The sequence below is a fragment of the Leptodactylus fuscus genome, chromosome 2 (genome assembly GCF_031893055.1).
Source record: "Leptodactylus fuscus isolate aLepFus1 chromosome 2, aLepFus1.hap2, whole genome shotgun sequence".
NCBI lineage: Eukaryota > Metazoa > Chordata > Amphibia > Anura > Leptodactylidae > Leptodactylus > Leptodactylus fuscus.
Genome location: NC_134266.1, coordinates 157,618,657 through 157,637,917, shown reverse-complemented (window position 1 = coordinate 157,637,917; position 19,261 = coordinate 157,618,657). Strand labels below are relative to the sequence as shown.

Below are 19,261 nucleotides of genomic sequence, written 5' to 3'. Positions count from 1 at the left end.
TTAAGCATTAAAGTTGTGTGACTTTGTTCTCCCCACTAAATAGATACAACCTTAATCATCGTCAAGTGAATTTCTCATTTTACTATGGAGAAGGACTTAAAAAAAAAAATAAAAAAAAAAGTTGGTATCTGCCTAAGAATTCTCTTCATTTTCGGTTGTCTGAACTTGGCCTAAACATACACCACATTTATTACCCAACATAAGCAACTGTGAAAAACCTTACAGATTTTCAGACTAGTTCAAATTTACACTAACCCTTAGGCAAGATTACCATTTGCTACAAGGTTTTTCAGGTTATTTAAACTAAGTTATTTTGTGTGTCTCAATTGACAGCAACAGCCTCTGGTCAACAGGTTCTTCACATGCATTTGTTCGCTATAATGTAACATCTTAGAGATATACCCTTCTATAAAAGGATGCTAGTCATTTACCATCACTTAAAGAAATATAGCTCTCGAGAAAGAAGGCACATATCATTCAGGCGTTAATGCTTCCCGCTCAGTGCTTTATTTTTAAATCAACCCCGTTCATAACAGCCTTAGGAAAAAATATGCATTTTACAATATCTTTCCAGTGGATTTATATTACTTTGACATGTTTAAAAATCCATTTGTCAAGAAATAAAAAAGGGCACACCAATGCAATTCTTTTTTGTAACTTTTTACATCTGTACAGCAGAGTAGCAAATTAGATCACAGCAATATCAGACCATATGGCAAATCTAACCACCACACATTTTTGCACGAAAAACCCATAAATTTATCAATGAGTTTCTGTGCTACAGTTCTAAAAGGGACAGATGACAAAGTGTGGAAATTGTAAAAATTCCCTTTCTTTTCCCAACATTCAGATATAAAAAATATTACAGTGATCAGTTTTTTTCGTCAATATATTTACAAAGATTTGCACAGCTACAAAATAAATTACAACCAGGCTTGGCAAGCAGAATGTTCCATGAAATGTTCACGTACAAAGTCAATCTTTGCGAGTCTTGTTTAAGTCAGACACTGCTCCAGTTATGGTAACACTTTAAAATGACATATCTTATGAATTATGCAAATTTAATTTTTGGTATGCTTCATCCTGCATGGCTCATCCAAAAGGTAACCAGATGGGTAGTTAGGATGGTTGCATTATTGAGGCTACCATTATGGGCAGAGCAATAACATGCTCATTAGTAAAAATATGGCTTTAGAGAAAAAAAAAAAAAAAACCTGCATACCAAGCCTGAATTGGTACATGATTTTTAATCAGTAAACCCTGTTAGAAGAGCTAGTAGCTATCCACCCACTGTGCAAATCCTCTTTCCACAAGAGTTCGATTGATAGACATCACCTACAAGAAGGTAAAAAACAAAAAAAAAAAATTAATAAAGAGAAATATATGCTTTGATCCACACAAAGAACCAATAAAAAAAAAACCAAGAGCATAAAAGAGAAAGTTGTATTTTGTCTACACCAAATAAACCACCAAAAAGGTTACAAAATCCATGATTCCCTCAGTCAGGCATATGTCTGTACAGTATATAAGCTAACATACTATATAGATTTACTCCATCCTTGCACTAATATCGTACACGTGTTTAGCACAGCTTTTATGTAGCTATTGTTTGCCATTTTAGGGGTGGTATACTATGCAACTGCTTTGATAAGTTACAGCCTTAGCACCATTTTTGTCATGTGACCTTGACCTTCACCCTTTGACTTTTTACCTATACATTTCATGAATAGTTTTTAAATAAATATTTTTATTCTTATGATTTATGTGATTTTATGCTCTACACCAGGGGTCAGCAACCCCTGGCACGCGAGGCATATTTTGCTGGCACGGCAGCCAGCCCGCAACCTTCATGCATTAAATTGAGAGAGCGTCTCTTCAGTGCTCTGCTAGAGCTGAGGTGTACGACACGCCCCCTTCTCTCACTGCCCACCAATCACTGTTCAGGATGAGGATGCTCCCTGGACCCTGAGGCTACACATGAGGAGCTCCTACAGTCTGTAGCCCTGAGGAGGAGAGGAAGCTCCGCTGAGCAAAGTAAAAGTAAAAACAACAACAGGTACATGCTGGGGTTACTAACTATATGTATTAAGGTCAAGCATTTGGGGTTATTACTTTAGTTTTAGTAACTCCATATGTCTCACATTAATAGCAATTAACCCCATCATGTCCCTCATATTAACCCGTGTGGCTCACATAAGTGTTAACATGTGAGACATATGGGGGTACTATATAATGAAGGTATTTACTTTATTACCTCCATATGTCTCACATATCAGTATCCCTTACGTAGAGCACATGGGTTAATGTGAGGGACATGATAGGGCTATCTGCTATTAATATGAGGCACATAGTGTTGGTGTAGGTGTCGTCAGCCTTACAATTATTGCCCGGCACGCCGAGGACCACATCTTTGATTCCCCCCCCCCCCCCATTTAAAAAAATCGGCACGCTGAACAAAAAAGGTTGCCTACCCCTGCTCTACACAATGGTATAACATAATTTAAGCCATCAAAATATTAATTTGCCAGTAACATGATAAAAAAAGCAAGGGGAGCTGGTTAGGGTTGGTAAGCTGCATCTTTTCACAAACCATGTAATAGTGGGTTCACATCTGGACTGCATTGCAGACATGCATTTTTTTTTATTGCAGATTTTTTTTTTTTTATTGAGCCAAAGCCAAGAGTGGCTACAAAAGGAATGGGAAAGTACTTATACTTCTACCTTCTGATCAATCCACTCATGGCTTTAGAGATCAAAAAACGCTGCGTTTTTACAAAGTGGGGGCTCAGCCTAAGACTGGGGCCCAACGGGGTGTAAAAGCCACAATTTACTCGCAGTAGAAACGCTGTGGGAAAAATCGCAGCATTTTACAGCCAGGGCAAAGTGGATGGGATTCTAGCGAATCCCATGCCCACTTTGCGGGGTATCCGCACCACAGTTTTTAACTGTAATTTCCAATCGCAGTTTGAAAATCGCAGCATGTTAATTATACGGAAATGCCGGCGGTTTCCCCATAGGTATAACAGAAAGTCCGTAGAGGAAACCTTTGCAAACTTTCTGTCTAAAGCTCTAAGGGAAGACCCACAATGTGTTTGCTGCCGCAATTTTTCCCACGGTGCTTTTTTGCTGTGAGACGCTTTAATGGGGCTTTAGCCTAAAACCGTTTTTTTTTTAGTTTGTATTAATGTGATTATATTCCAACTATAATGGAAAAAGCAATGCTTTTCATTTTGACAAACGTAATTTTGATATTAAGGCACCTCTCTCATGGCGATTTCCGATTCCTCGATTTGATTTCTACATTAGACACATTGCTGCAGAACACTGAAAATAAATAAACCTGCTGCTTGAACTTGCTATGGATTCTGCAACTCCCAGTTGATTAGGCCCATTCATCTGGGCTTAAATGGCAGGGGAAACAAAAGGTGCTGAAGCACTGCATCAGCATTCAGCCAGGGAGAGCAAAAAAAATAAATTAAAAAAAAAATATGAGCAATGTGATTCGGATTTCAGCCTCAAATTCCTTTTCATTTTCTGACATCCGAGTGGGACCTAACTGTTCTTTCAAATAGAGTTTGGAGAAGATTTTAAGGTAGATTCGACCTGAAATAAGCCTACTTATTTCAATGGCAGGTAGATTATTTTTTTCTGTCAACAAAGCATCCTGCTGATATTTCAGGCAGAATCTGCTGCAAAGTCAGCTTCAAATTCCTAAAGAAACTTTTTGCCTGACAAATTCATTGTCAAATTCTACCGTGTGAACCAGCCCTAAATGAACAAACTATTTTATGATCGTGCGTAAAATCCTGCCAACTTAAAAAAACTCACCTCATCTGCCATCATACTCCATAACTGCACAAGTGGGAGTCCTGTAGGACCATCATAATTTGTAACCTAAAAAAGAAAAAAAAAAATGAATATATATATATATATATATATATATATATATATATATATATATATATATATATATATATATATATATAATCACACACATATATACATACACACAGTGTCCCTGACAGAAGTTCTTTTGTCTTTAAATTCATCCATTGGTTTTAGAAATGACTCATACGAAAGATGAAACCCTGCCAAATTTTTTTTGTTAAGAAAATAAAAATGGCTTCACTGCTGAAATATTGACCACTTAATGAACACAGAAAGGTCAGATTTTGACAAGACAAAAGTTTTGTCGCACACAAAGTAATGTGAAAATCAAACCAATAATTCAGTTCAAATACAAAGATATGTTTCCTAACATTGGTGAATGAGGTTGTGGTGTTATTAGAGCCATATTTAATATTTTGTGTGACTTCCATGAGCTTGAAGGACGGCATCCATGCGTTTCAACAAGGATTCATACAATTTATTGATGACATCATCAGGAGTAGCAAAGAATGCAATCTTACAGCCTCCCAGAGTTCATCAAGATTCTTTGATTTTGTCTGGCAAGCTTCCTCTTTCATCCTACCCCAAACATGCTCAATGATCATGTCTGGTGACTGGGCTGGCCAGTGCTGGAGCACCTATATCTTCTTTGCCTTGAGGAACTTTATTGTAGAGATGGATGTATGAGATGGAGCACCATCCTGCTGCAAAATTTGACCCCTTTTATGATTGGGAATGTAAGAGGAAGCTAATACTTGTTGATATTTTAGACTATTGCCTTCCACCTTGCAAATGTTTTGCACACCCCCATGCTGAATGTGACCCCAGACCATGATCTTTCCACCAAACTTACCGGTAACTGTTTTCTGGGTGTATCTTGGATCCATACGGGCTCCAATAGATCTCCTGCAGTATTTGCGATGGCTGTGGTGTAATTCAACTGAAGATTCATCTGAGAAATCCACCTTCTGCCACTTTTCCAGCGTCCATCCGTTTAGCAGGCTGTGGGCCTTTAGTTGCCTTTTGTTTAGTGTTGGCTTCTGGGCACTGATTCCACCATGGAGGACATTTCGAGACACAATCCTACAAACTGTTCTAGTTGACACAGGGACTTGAGGTGACCAGGCCTGTTGGAGCTCTGCTGCAGTGGAAGAGGGGTTGATTTTTGATTTTCTAACCAACAAACGTTCCTCCTGAGCCATTGTCTTGCAGGGTCTCCCGGACCTGTGCTTGTCAAAAACCATCTTCAGTCTTTTCAATTCTTTTTTTAATTCTTTGTACTTGACGCGGAGACACATTAAAGGTGCAGCCACCTCTGAGGTGGATTGAAGTTGCAGTTCAAGTGAAGGTCTGGGGTGTGGAGGTCTTCTTATACAAACACCGACTAATTAACCGATCAATTAGTGAGCACAGGTGAGGCTGTACACTAGGATTGGGGGCATTATATGACAAGGCGACAAAACTTTTGTCTTGCCAAAATCTGAACTGTGTTCATTAAATGATCAATATTTCGCCAGTGAAGCCAATTTATTTTCTTAAATTAAAAAACCCCCAAAAAACCCCAAAACAACAACACATTTGGGAGGGTTTCAGCTTTCATATGAGTCATTTCTTAAACCAATAGATGAATTTAGTCAGGTTATAAGCTTTTGGTTCCACAACATGGATAAGGGACAGAACTTCTGTCAGGGACTGTATATGTATATAATTTCATTCAGCAAGTTATCAAACACTGCAGTAGTAAATTCTATACTGCAACAATCTCAACACCAGTCATAACAGTTAAAAGGATTGGCCACTTTCAGACCAATATTGAGAGACCATTATGGTTTGGCTATTGGAAAATTGCACAACTTAATATACTCTATCAATATCTCACAGTTGTCTAGATCTTTGCTTGCTTTCATTGATTCTGCTTACTTCTAGTGGTTAAAAATCAGTCCATGGTAAATTGATAGGTAATCAGGTGCACAGCTAGTTACCAGACTAATGTCTCATTGCTGGACTTTGACCATGGACTAAATTTTATCCACAGGAAGTAAGAAGAATGAATAAAAGCAAGCAAAGATCTAGAAGACCATGAGGAATTGATACAGCAACTATATTGGAAAATTATACAACTTTTTTATTATACTAACTATAGCACTGGTAACGCAATAGTGAACTGAAAATGGCCAAGCCCTTAAAGTTAGGCTAGCTTCACATTAAAGTCCCCTTGTGCCAAACCACAGAAAAGGTTGTGGGGTAAGCCACTAACTGTGGGATATGAACCTATACAGCATCCACCAAAAACCCACGAGGGTCAGTGTTAACAGGAAGTCAATTTACATGGAGGGCCCTGAGTCAGAATGAAACCCAGGACCCCAGCACTGCAAGGCAACAATGAATAAAAGTGAGAAGCTCTGTAAGCTCAGTGTTCACACTTGTACCACTGTCCGCTCTTTGGGTTTCTGCCCTAATTCCCTGAAAAACTGTATAGACGACGGCTTGCTGTCATCTTAAAAACCCATTCATTTGAATGGGTTATTAAAGCAAGTCGCCGGTACCCATATGCAGCACCTCTGTTTGCTTTCTGCACAGACACAAAAAGTCAGAAATGCAGGACTTTGCGGTGAAACTTTTTTTTTTTTTTTTTTTTTTTTTTTTTTTGCAGAGACACAAAGTCCTGCATGTTTGACACTGTCTGTGCAAAAAAAAAGAAAAAAAAAAAAAAAAAAAGAAGGTTTCACCACACAGGCGCTGCATATGGACACTGGTGGCTTGCTTTACAAACCTATTCAAATTAATGGATTTTTAAGATGCCAGCCAGCAAGCTATCCCCTATGTAGTTTTTCGAGGGATTTAAGGCAGAAACCCAAAGGGCGGACTGAAAAATAAACCATTGTCTAATGTAAGGGTCCATTAGAGGAAATTACCTGTGCAAGCAATGCTGTACCTCTTGTCATTTCAGTCGCAGCGGCATCTGCTTCTTCTGAAAAGTGATCATCTACATAAACACAGAAGAATTCAGTCGCCCTGGTTAAGCAGTATTATACCGAGCCACAAAATAAGAAATTAAAACAGAGCTGAATTTTGGGTACAACAAACCTAAACCCATTTACAGTAAACAGTAATTTGACCATGTTCAACATGATATATAATATACATACACACAAAAATGTAGGAGCGACCGGGGAAGGGATTACATGAAACTGTTCGAGAATCGTGTTCAGGGAGGGAGGAAACAAAACTGTGGTGGCAACCTGGGGTGAGAAAGTGGAAACATGAGAAGTGAAAGTGGAACGTGAAACTGTGGGGGAAACAGGGGCTGGGATGACACTATGGGTGGGATCAAACTGTGGGTGGAGGGACACGATACTGTAGGGGGGCATTATAAAGGGGAATATGGTATGGGGCCACTAAAGAGCCATTATACTGTAAGAGAGCCACTAAGTGGCGTTATACTATGTGGGGGCTATTGAGGGCACATTATAATTTGTGCAGATTAGGTATTTCTAGGTGGTGGCGATAAAGGAGGCCTACTTATGAAATCTTTGCATATGGTAAACCAATGTGTTAAAATAGCCCTGCATGCCAGATTTATGAAATATTTTAGAATATATAGGGTAAGCTACCTACTTTGTGTGGGTTCTGGATTTTTAGTTTGTTTTTTTTGTCAGAGGCTTCGGAGTTAAATGGGTTAGAAGAAAATGAAAATGTAACCTATAATCTCTATGTCAATTAAACCTTTAGTGAATAACCATATTTTTATTTTTTGTAATTTAAAATTACCGTATATACTCGAGTATAAGCCCAGTTTTTCAGCACAGTTTTTGTGCTGAAAAAGTCCGCCTCTGCTTATACTCAGGTCATTACGGTAATTCAGCAATATCATAGTTACAGACCCAGCATCCGGACCTGGCATAGACACACCGGGACAGGTGCCAGGCCGCAGCATCGCCACGCTCATAGCAGGAGCGTAGCAATGCTGCTCATTTAAAACTGCAGAAGTACTTATGGTACTTCCACTAGCAGGCCCAAAATACAGACAACCCCCACACACACACCGGGTGACATGGCCACGTAAGCTCAGACCCGCACCTGGCATGTATCTGCGTTCCGGGCCTGCTAGCAGAAGTACCGCAAGTACTTCTGCAGTTTGAAATTAACAGCATTGCTACACTCCTGCTATGAGCATGGCGATGCTGCGGCCTGGCACCCATCCCGGTGTCTGTAACTATAATGGCACCGCTCTGCTTCAGAGCGGTCACCATACCAACTGGCACTTCCGCTGTAACTTTTACAGCGGTAATGTCTGAGCTCCCTGCAATCAGAGATTGCAGCCATGGGGAGCTAGTACATCTCCGCTGTAAGCGTTACAGTGGAGATGCTCTACAAAGTCCTGGTACGAGGGGTCCGGGCAGGTGCCTCTATGCTGCTGTAGGGAGGAGGGAGCGGGCGCGACCGCTCGCTCAAGTGCGATTCTTTAGATAGGAACTTCGGCCGGCCGCCAGCAGAAGCGCTTCTGCCGGGGATTCCCCACAGCGCTCCTGCCGGCGGCCGGCTGCAGTTCTCCTTCAGGTCCAGCCGAGGAAATTCCCCTCAGAGCTCCTGTAAAGGCTACCTGGCCGGCAGTGCTTCTCTTTTGCACGCTGCTCTATGCAGCCTGCAAAAGAAATGACAATTTTTGCAGTGCATTGCATTAGTGATCAGACCCCCTGGGGTTCAAGACCCCTAGGGGGTCTAATAAGTGCAAAAAAAAATAAATAAATAAAGGATTAGTAAATAAAAAGTATTAATTCAAATCCTCTCCCTAGAACACATATAAAACTAATACTGTGAAACACATACACGTTTAGTTATTCCTGTGTCCAAAAACGCCCGCTCTACAAATCTATAAATATATTTTTCCTGTACGATAAATGCCGTAGTGGGAAAGAAAAAAAAAGTTGTCTAACTGCCCCTTCCCCGAGACCGAGTTTTCCCCCCCCCCCCCCACTTGGAATTCAGCTTGACTACATCCAGGCTAAGTATAGGGTATCTGCACTGCTCATATTCCTTAGATTAATAGGAGCACTGCAGATACGCTATATTCAGTATATTCAGCCAGCTGAACTCAAAGTGTGTGTGTGTGTGTGTGTGTGTGTGTGTGTGTGTGTGTGTGTGTGTGTGTGTGTGTGTGTGTGTGTGTGTGTGTGTGTGTAGTTCTCAAGCTCAGGGAAGGGGCAGACAGGCAACCAAAACACCCCCTCCCCTTCCGCAGCGTTGTATTTCCCCCTAGGCTTATACTCGAGTCAATAAGTTTTCCCAGTTTTTTTTGTCGGCTTATACTCCAGTATATACGGTAAGTTGTTTTTTTTTTTTTTTTTTTTTTTTTTTTTTTTTTAAAAAGCATTGGTTTAATCCCCAATGCCTAGAAACACTACAAGTATATTGTATATAGACAGGCATTAAAAAGTGTAGTCACATGACCGCATCCATCCTTAGGAGACTACATCTCCCAGTGTGCCTCTGCTTAGTATGCACACAAGTTCGGCTTAGAATATAGAGCAGTGACTTCAGGGAGTTGCAAAGACATACAACCAGAAAAACCGTATAGAAGATTTACTAATGAAAGTAAAGGAAGTGTAAATTATAAAGTCAATAACAAAGCTCAAACATTACTAGAAGAAATCACAAAAAGAGCTCTGCTAGTGAGACAAAAGTAGAGCCGACTGCGCAGGCGTCAGAGTTGACCCATACAGAAGACAACGAGAGAAGGGGAGGATGCAGCTGAAGATAGAGGCGTTGCTGGAGAGAGTTCTCTGGCAGCAGTGGGGACACCTCCATTGCATTTGAGCGCTGGGGCCTGCCTCCATTGCTGCGAGAGAACTCATTTGCATATCGGTAAAAAACGGTATTTCTACAGAACGGCAGGCTGGAGGCAACAAATAGCCTCTCAAGGCTATTCCGACGTGGTAAATAGAAAAAATGTTTTAGTGGTAGAATCCCTTTAATAAAGGAGATCCAATTCATAAGAGTTCAGTCCAAATTAAACGACATCCAGATCAGCAGTTTTGGTTATTTTTCAATTACCCATCCCTATGCAGCTGGATTTTTTTTTTCACTAGTCTCCACCATTCCTGAGTAATCAGTGCTCGTACTTTTGATGCTTGATATGCTAATTAAGCTCTGTCAGGTGGGTGGTGTCAGGCAGGAAAAGACATGGTGAGGAATTTGGTGTGAAATTTCAGCGGCAAAAAAGAAAAAAAAAAAAAAAAAAAAAATCCTCCCATTGACTTCAATGGGTGCCTTTTTCTGCTAGTGCTGAAATCACATCAAATTCCTCACCTTCCTCAAATTTTCCTCCGTGCGAATGGACCCTGAAGGTGTAAAAAAAACTTTGAGAGCGGAACCCTAGCATATGCTCTAGCGTAGACTATGGATAGAAACAACATGTAATGAACATTTGTGCGAAGCAAGTCACCAGATCTAATAATGGTACTAGACCTCAGACTAGTAGTCTAGTGTCATGCTCATGTAAAGGCTTGTTCACACGGGGCAAGAGAGGGCGGATTTTGGCACTGATTCCACGTCAGAATCCACCCCCTCACAATAGAGGTCTATGTAGACCGCTAGCTTACTTTTTTCCGTGAGCAGCATGTTCCCGCTCACATAAAAAAAAGAAGCGAGCTGCCCTTTCTTCAGGCAGATTCTGCAGCCGATTTAGCCCCAGCATCTGCCTCACGGCTGGACCCTCTCAACTAGGCCCATTAATTTGGGCCTACTCCAGAATGGGAAGCCGCGACTGTCTGAAGCCGCAACAGTCGTGGCAGGTGCATTTTGGCCCTATTCTGATGCAGCTTCCCGTGTCAGAATCAGGACCAAAATACGCCCCCCTCGCATATACGCACATCTGATTGGAAGGAGAATGAAACCCATACATACAAACACTGCATTTATTATATCAAACTAAGAAGTAGTGCAGAATAATATTTTACAACCACCTGACAGTAGAGAACTTAATTAACATAATAGGCATAAATACTAACTGCACTAAAAACCAAAACCACACAAGTGGAGATGGGGAAAGGTGCTCCAAGTTTGGGGAATACTCTTTTTTACTTCTGTTTAATTGAAAAATTCACCTGAGAGTGGGACCACGTTGTCTAGAAGAACCTCTGCACCTTGGAAGGGTAGTGTAACAAAATCTGACCTGAGGGTGGAAGAAAAAAAAATATAAATAAGATTTCCATCAAAAAGGCTACTATATAGAAAATATCACAAATATTCATATTCCAAATACACAACAGGAAGAGAAAACTCTAAAAACGGAGACATACTAGCCAGTATGAGACCAAATGGCGGTTATTAAAACTTTTAAAACCTTCCACAGTGCAATCTACAGTAGCAGCACTGTGGATAAGTTAAAACAAATCTGATTCACATGCTGCATCTAAATGCTGCAGTGATATGTGACCTGCCCTATGGGATTTAAAGCTGTAGCATGTCAATTATTTCTGCCGATTTCACGGCCAACTGTCCCAAACGCATGCATATTCCAGTGACTATACCAGACACTTGGAAAATTAACAGATGGAAGTCATTCAATGATAAAGCAGAGCTGGAATGAGGAAATGAGCGACACTTTGTAGGTGTGTATTGTTAGTACAAACAATGCAAAAATTGCTCATCAGTCTAGTCCACAACAGAAAAAAAAAAAAAATCTAGCACAATAGATTCTGGTTTTGACCAACTTCATTTGATGATTGGCTGTATGGTACAAACTGTTTTAAGTTAGTGAATGTCCAACCACAGGCAGACAGTAAAAAAATGTGGCACTTAAGTAGTCTAAAATCTAGTGTGTACGGCCAGCTTCTTGTACAGGATTTTGGAAGAGTTGAGAATTTACAGAAGGAATTTTGGTCATATGTAGTTTTTTTTTTCCCATTATGTTACTATGGAGTTTTAGAAAAACCTATAAAATACGATGTAACATCTGGCCCTTGGTGATTATTTTCTTTTACAGAAAAAAACCTCAGTATGCAAACACAAATTGGCCATCATACAACAATGGTCAGTCAAAAAAAAAAAAAAAAAAAAAAAAAAAAAAAAAAAAAACCACACACCCTAGGGGGCGTTCACACTACAGTCAGTGTCCGACAGGTAGTGTCCACTCCTAGTGTCCGCTCAAAACCTGGCACGGACATTAGGAGCGGACACTAGCTGTGTCCGTGACACCTGTCATTTATTTAAATGGGCATCGGGTGCGTTCTTTTGCACTCCGTGCCCATCCTTTCCTGTCCGCAAGTGAAGATGTCCGACTTCTCAAGCGGACAGAAGAACCCTACATGTCGAGTTTTTCTGTCCACTTGAGAAGTCGGACATCTTTACATGCCGACAGTGAAGGAAGGGCACGGAGTGCAAAAGAACGCACCCGATGCCCATTTAGATAAATGACAGGTGTCACGGACACAGCTAGTGTCCGCTCCTAACGTCCGTGCCAGATTTTGAGCGGACACTACCTGTCGGACACCGACGGAAGTGTGAACGCCCCCTTAGAAATAATGTTGTAGTTACTGACCTGATCTGTCGGAGTACATCGGCCTTGATTCTTTCATAGCCACCATAATCAACATATCGTATCTCCACTTCCTCAGTGTCTTTCTCATAGGCCACAACCTGTGCCCTCCACCAAGCATTATCTCCAGCTGGTGCTGCACAAATGACTCCAACTAAGGAGAGGAAAAGTTAGACATAAAAAGCCATCTACATGGAAAACACACGCCGCGATTCCCCAAACAGATTTTCAAGCAATAAAAACTGAAGTGTGCGTAAGAATTTTTTTTTTTTTTTTAAATAAATCTCACTTTTCCCGTACAGTAGTGATTTTTTTTTTTAGGGATCATATTAAAAATATAAATGTCTGACTGTATACTGCACCCAGAGGATACACAAGTCACCTCATATCCCATGAGGTGAATGGCCTGGATACAGAACTGAATACAATGACCAAAACAAATAATCAGCTGCAAGCCACAGTAATACTAAGTTACACAGAAAAAGAACAAACACCACATGCACTTAAAGAGGAACTTTTATGTGCTCAGGCACATGCGGTTCCTCACAGCCCAGCTAGACTGTCAGGTACGCGCTTCGGACAATGGGCAGAGATCGGTAACGGCGCCGATATCACCAGCCCGGGGCACTTAACGGGAAAGCCATAAGTGAGCTGAATTCAGTGCTATCAGGTTTCTAGTGGTATATAAAACCGCATGTGCCTGAGGACATGAAAAGTTCTCAGTTTATAAAATCCTAAAATGTCACCTACATAAATTTGTCAGTAGTAGTTTGCTGCTTAGCCAGAGTTTCTCATGGTTTCTGTCTTGGGGCCCTGTCAGTAGCCTGCTGTCTGGCTCTTGCCTTCAACTAAGGCCTACTCAGCTCTGTAAGCCAGGGGGAATATGCATACACAGCAGAAGGTCTCCTGTAGCAGAGACTTTGGAGGAAGGATTGGTACAGACTAGCCAGACTTTGGACTTCTGAGATGTCTTCTAGGTACAGAGTGTCTATCGTATATACAAAAATAAAACCAGGAAGTTTAACTCTACCCAGTACATTATATACTGAGACCTAGCCTGCTTGAGATGCTGTATAACAAACAATAAACATCTGAATGAGGTACAGTGAGTGTACTATGCCATGACAGGGTAAGCAGATGGCCCATCTGATTCAGGGGCCAGCCCTGGGTGACAACACATACAGAACAAGGTTCCCTGACATAGCTAGTATAAACTCATGCAAATTTAAAGCATTTCCTGCACGCATCTGCTTGTGAAATTACCCCCTCCTCCTGTACTGATTCAGTCTGTGTGAGCTCTTTCTCCTCCAACAAAGTTCCACCTCTACTGCACATGCATAGATGCGCAGTAGAGGTGAATTACAGGCAGCAGTGGGCATAGTGCTTGGAGAAGAGCGTATACCCTGAAGAATCATTACAGAGGGAAGAGCCATCTCACCGGAAGAAGCATGGAGGGCAAGTATAACGGGGGTGAATGGAGAGGGGGAGTAACAGTGACAATCCATTTCCAGAAATGGGGAAACGGTCTTCACCGGATAATCCGAAAGTGTCCCAGGTGTGGTCACATGTCCACCCCAGGGATACGGATAACCATACATTTTTTTTTATTACTAATTTTATTTAGAAAGTAGGGGGATGATTAGATTAGCGTATGGATTTCAAGTTATTCCGGACAACCTCTTTAATTGTTAAAAATCTGTAGCATTTGCCACTTGCCTTCTACCGGTGTCGGCAATGTTGGAACACCAGGCTGTGAGTAACAGAGATACATTTGCTGATCCAATCCACGAAGTGCATGAAATGTTGGATGCGTATGCTGTTGAACAAACATGTGTCCTGCGTTGACCACATTGACCACAATTACTTCAACGGTAACACCGTCTGGAAGCATAAGCTACAGAAAAAAATAAAATTAAATTAATCCATTATTATACAAGATTCCTGTTCTCTTCCACAAGCTGGTGGGCAGGCTTTGACTGTTTTATGGACAGGAAACTATAAAGTACATCACTAGAAATAGACATTGCCTTAACAGTGAAAGATTACTTATTATGATTACTAGAAATCAACAAAATGTTGATCAAATAATATGCACAATAAATGTATTACAATACAAAGGTTTGAAAAGAAAAAAAAAAAAAAAAAAAAAAAAAAACACACCACACCACCTTACATGCTTTCAGGGAAGAACAGTCGAAGAAAACGTAATGGAGTACATTTACGGTTTATCTTTGCACTGTCAAACTACGACTCCAATTCATAGTTTTAGGCATTTATGAATCTTTCATACAAACCTTCATCAATATGGAGTGTTACTAAAAGCTCCTAAATTCTAGCTCATCATGAGACAAATCCTTGGCGCAAGACACAACCAGACAAGTCATATCTCGTTTACTGAGACAAATGTGGCGCACGGCAGGAGTTTTTGGCCCACAAAGTAAATTTTTGTAAATTCAAAAACACATTTTAAACTTGGTCTACTTTGCACTGGAAATCTGCACCATCTTCGCCATTTTCTGTTTTATAAGGGTGTTGTAAAGTTAGACACTTCTAAATCCTGCCCATTCTGATGCACATTTTTCAAAAGAGGCTAGTCTGCCTTATTTATATTTTATTTCTGGTGCACATGGTTAATAAATATGTTGTAAATGCTGTGCAATATGAATTTTATAGACCAAAAAGTGTCAAACTTGGAGCGCTAAATGTTCACAATGTTGTTGAGTTTACGTTGGCAGATTATACACACTGTCCAATCTTTTATCAGCCAACTGCAATTAGCTGAACTAATTGTCCTAACCACAGAGCAGAGAGAGAACTTAGCTTCCCCCCTAGACCTATATTACCAGATATAGCCCAGGTGCCTTGACAATGATGTGCATACAATGGGAAGAATAATTTCACAAAACAGGCAAACAAAGCAGCATTGCTAAAGCAATGTATTTATATTATCTGTTAGCCAAAGGGACTATAAAAACAATTTCATTAAATAGGCCACAGATTTTATTAGAAACTGTACAAAACTGCATTTATCAAGCAGAGAGGTTGCAACAGTGTTGCGCCACAAATTAAAGCTGGTGGCTTCATAATCAGGATACCCTGTGATCACCTTAAAGGAGTTTTCCAAAATCAACATCAGATTGGTCGCTTGCTGGCACCCGGACCATATCTCAGCCATCTGTTTCGGCCACCAGAAGCAGCACTGCTCATTTTCGAGTGAATGTGGCTACAGTTCCAGGCGCAACTGCTGCAGTGTACATGTGGATAGGTCATTAGTATCAGTTATCCTCAGACCCTGGACAAATCCTTTAAAGGGTACAGCCATATAGGAGACTGTGTGTGAGGCCATAGCAATTAAACTGCTATAACTGACATTAGCCACATAGCTAGTGAGATCTTACCAATACTCATTCAAATGCCCTGATAAACACACAGTGCAAATTGATCTGTGTAAGTTTAACTACTTCCTGACATCCATTGTATTATTACTGTGAACGTCAGGTATTTAAATATTGCAGCCATTTAGAAGTTGAGCTGACGCCATAGCCCCAGAGTCTTTGCAGTAATCTACAGCAAAGACCTGGTACTAATGCCTGCAATTAGTGGCTGCACTGATTGCAGCCATCAAGGCTTCTATAGCAAAGCTGACAGAGGTACCACTTTTATAGAGGAGCATGGGCACCACCATCTTTGTGTAGATCGCTGGTGCCTGGAACAAGATTCGATGCCGGTGATCAGATGGTATGACAGCCAGAGTATTGATTTTTTTTATTTTTGGAATGCAGGCTACTCTATGCAGCCTGTAATACAAATGCCGTTAATTAGCAATGCATTAGCATGTATCAGTAATCAGATCCCCTGGAATAAATATAGTTAAAAAAAAAAAAAAAAAAATTATAATTAATATATGACCAGAAGGTGACCAGAAACTGACATGTGTGGTCCAGGGTGGATCTGGAGTAGGCCTCAGCCCAGGTGTAGATCCTTGGCTCATTACTGGGCCAAAAAACCCTGCAGCTCCTGCACTGTGTGCTGTTCCATGAGGTGAAAGGAGGTGTATGGTTCTGTCCTGTAACCCTGAGTCAATATTGCTCCTGTTTGGTTTGTGTGGCTGCAAGTATGCCACAAGTATAGCTAGGTTATCCATTCTGTTTAGCTAGTGGCTCAGACGAGCAGGTATTTATTTTGTTTTTGCCTGAAGTTAGGGCTGTATTTTGTTTTGTTTATTTTGTGCCTGAAGTCAAGGTTTATTTATTTCAGGTTTTTTTTCTAAATAAACCAGTTTGCTGCACATTGTGTGTCCCTATTCTGACTGTATAGGTCCACACCACTGCTTCTACCTATTCATACACACACACACACTGTGTGAAAAACATATGCATTATTAAAAATGGGAGTAAATCAATTATACCTATGGAAACGCCAGCGTTTCCATATAGGTATAATATGGAAAGTCTTAGCCTAAAAGAGTGCACTCGTACTATAAAAGAAGGGCAACAATGACCTGGTATATTCCTTTACCAGCTACCAATGAGGAGATGGGGAAGGGTTGGGGTGGAAAGAGACAGTATTGTTAGCATCCACCATGAGTAGATTTCGGTTTCATAGTTTTTTTCTAATGTAACATTGCAAGTTACATTACAATAGTGCATCATTTTAGCAACACATTGCAGCTGTGGGTCATCTAATACAGATTAAGGCACTAATATTAGCACAATCTATATATGTACAACTCAATCACTGTAAATAGTACAGTACATGCTGAGAGTGAAACTTACCCATGAAGTCATAGGCAGTGAGTGTATTGCCAAGGAAGGAGGAGGTGCATAGATGTTAGTCAGGTTGAGTTCTTTAAACTTCTTTCCTATTAGACTTAGCGCTCTGTCAATCTGCTGCTGAGACCCTGTATTAAGAAGGCATGAATCCAGCAGTTTAATGTTCAGCACGAATTTAACAACATGAAATCTACAATCTATAATATATATACATTTACCTTCTATGTGACAAATCTGGAAATCCTGTGTGTAAGGCAGAGTAGCGATGTAAATCTTGGCACCAGATGACTCCTTCAGAAAGCTTACATATCTGCCTTGTTTACCAATTAAGCGGCCAACCAAATGCTTTCAAAACGGGGAAAAAAAAAATTCTAAATCAGTGGTCAAAATTTAGTGGAAACTACAGTAAAATAGCAGGCTAAAATATTAACTGAATAGAAAAATTGACGTACGGTATATTAAAGTGTAACCAGACTTTCAATTTTCTGACAGCGTGTGTCAAATTTTATAATCTACTTTTATAAAATTTTGGCTTCTGGTGAAATCCTGTATTTCTGTATGCTTTCCCTTGCTTTTCTATTGACAGTTGTTCCCTACTTCTCACTGTATATGGGCTTTTATGTGTACTGCAGGTAAAAAAAAAAAAAAAAAAAAAGGTGGAGTGGGATGACAAAGTTATATCTTTAGCATTATTATATAACAAATACTTAAGAGATTCTCCACTTTCTTATGAGACTCCAGCTGCATTATGGATGGATGCCATCAATTTTAATGCAGTGGAAACCTCACCCTTTGTAAAGTGAAGTGTTAAAGCAATAATCCCTTACCCCACTACGGCCATTGCATATCCTACAGATATGCAGTTACTTTCTGACAGATGCTGGTCCCAACTCTAGAACCCACAGATATCCCTAGAAATGTCCCCCATTCAAGCCTAATCTGACCATGCCCAATCCTGCTGACAGTCACTTCCAGGCTGCAAACCGTGATCTGGTTTACAAAATACGCTAAGCTCACAGAACTACTTTACCTGGGAGATCAGCTCTATGGATGGACTGCAGCATTCATGCTGGTGGAACGACCCCCCCTACAGTTTGTTTCATAGCAGGCATGTAATGTAATTAAAACCTTGTCCCATAGTAGTGAACAGGACGAGGAACCTGTAGATACATTGCAAGGCCACTATGAAACATGGAAGGAAATGTAAGCAAAGAAGGGGTCATACAACCTCTGCAACCCCTTCAAAAAGAAGATCAGGGGTTTGCCGACAACCCTTTAAGGTGTTCTATCGGCATTAAGAGGGTCGGCTACTAAATACAAACACATAAATGGCATACTTCGACAGCAATCGTGTCTCTGACTAATTAGTCGCCTCTCTCCCATGTCTACCTGTTCAAAAGATATGGCCCCATGGAGAAATAGAGCTAATTCACAACTGGATGGTAAACTTTTATTTTATTTTGGGGGGGGGGGGGGGGTGCAGAAAATAAAGGTTACCACCCAGTTGTAGAAAAAGAGCTAATTCACATAAATTAGCTGGGGCCAAATCTATTGAATGGGTCAGATTTTACAGAATAAAAGACAATATAAAAAAAAAACAAAAACAAAACCCAAATCAAATTATGCATGCAGTTTCCAATAAAGCGTATGAGTTACCTTTGTACTAACTGTGCCAGATTCCTGGTGCTTTTTTATGAATCTACCTCACTATGATCACTGCGCAGTCTAAGGTTTACACTCTCTAAAGCATCTTACCTTTGGCACTTCAATCTCCCAGATGACAAGCTCAGCCTTTTTTACTTCTACCTTCTGCTTTACATTCTGAACTTGTTCTGTCTTTCCCAAAGCATAACCACTGTCTACAGAGTCCATACTATTAACATCTGAACCTGAAAGAGAGTCAAACTTATATAGGTTTTCTAGGTCACAAAACTCAAAATGTTAGATTTTTTTTTTGTTAACTATGGCCCATATATAATGTAAAACCACACTCAGGTTCTGTTTCACAGATAGATATTTTCACTAGGAATACTAATAGCCTCCATTAATAACATTGTAAAAT

At 40.4% G+C, this 19,261-nt stretch overlaps 1 protein-coding gene across 3 annotated transcripts in view; it reads right to left on the bottom strand.

The window, feature by feature from the left end:
• Window positions 1–484: 484 nt before the first annotated feature.
• The window catches only part of AKAP1 (A-kinase anchoring protein 1), a 39,822-nt gene continuing 21,045 nt past the window's right edge, over window positions 485–19,261 (bottom strand). For all 3 annotated transcript variants that reach the window (XM_075264876.1, XM_075264878.1, XM_075264879.1), the window contains 9 exons: window positions 18,955–19,088; window positions 17,418–17,544; window positions 17,203–17,327; window positions 14,144–14,321; window positions 12,431–12,581; window positions 10,995–11,062; window positions 6,804–6,874; window positions 3,829–3,894; window positions 485–1,335 (listed from right to left, as the gene is read on the bottom strand). In XM_075264876.1, coding sequence (XP_075120977.1) covers window positions 1,273–1,335; window positions 3,829–3,894; window positions 6,804–6,874; window positions 10,995–11,062; window positions 12,431–12,581; window positions 14,144–14,321; window positions 17,203–17,327; window positions 17,418–17,544; window positions 18,955–19,088 — 983 coding nt within the window. In that variant the 3' untranslated portion in view covers window positions 485–1,272. The remainder of the gene's footprint in view (window positions 1,336–3,828; window positions 3,895–6,803; window positions 6,875–10,994; window positions 11,063–12,430; window positions 12,582–14,143; window positions 14,322–17,202; window positions 17,328–17,417; window positions 17,545–18,954; window positions 19,089–19,261) is intronic.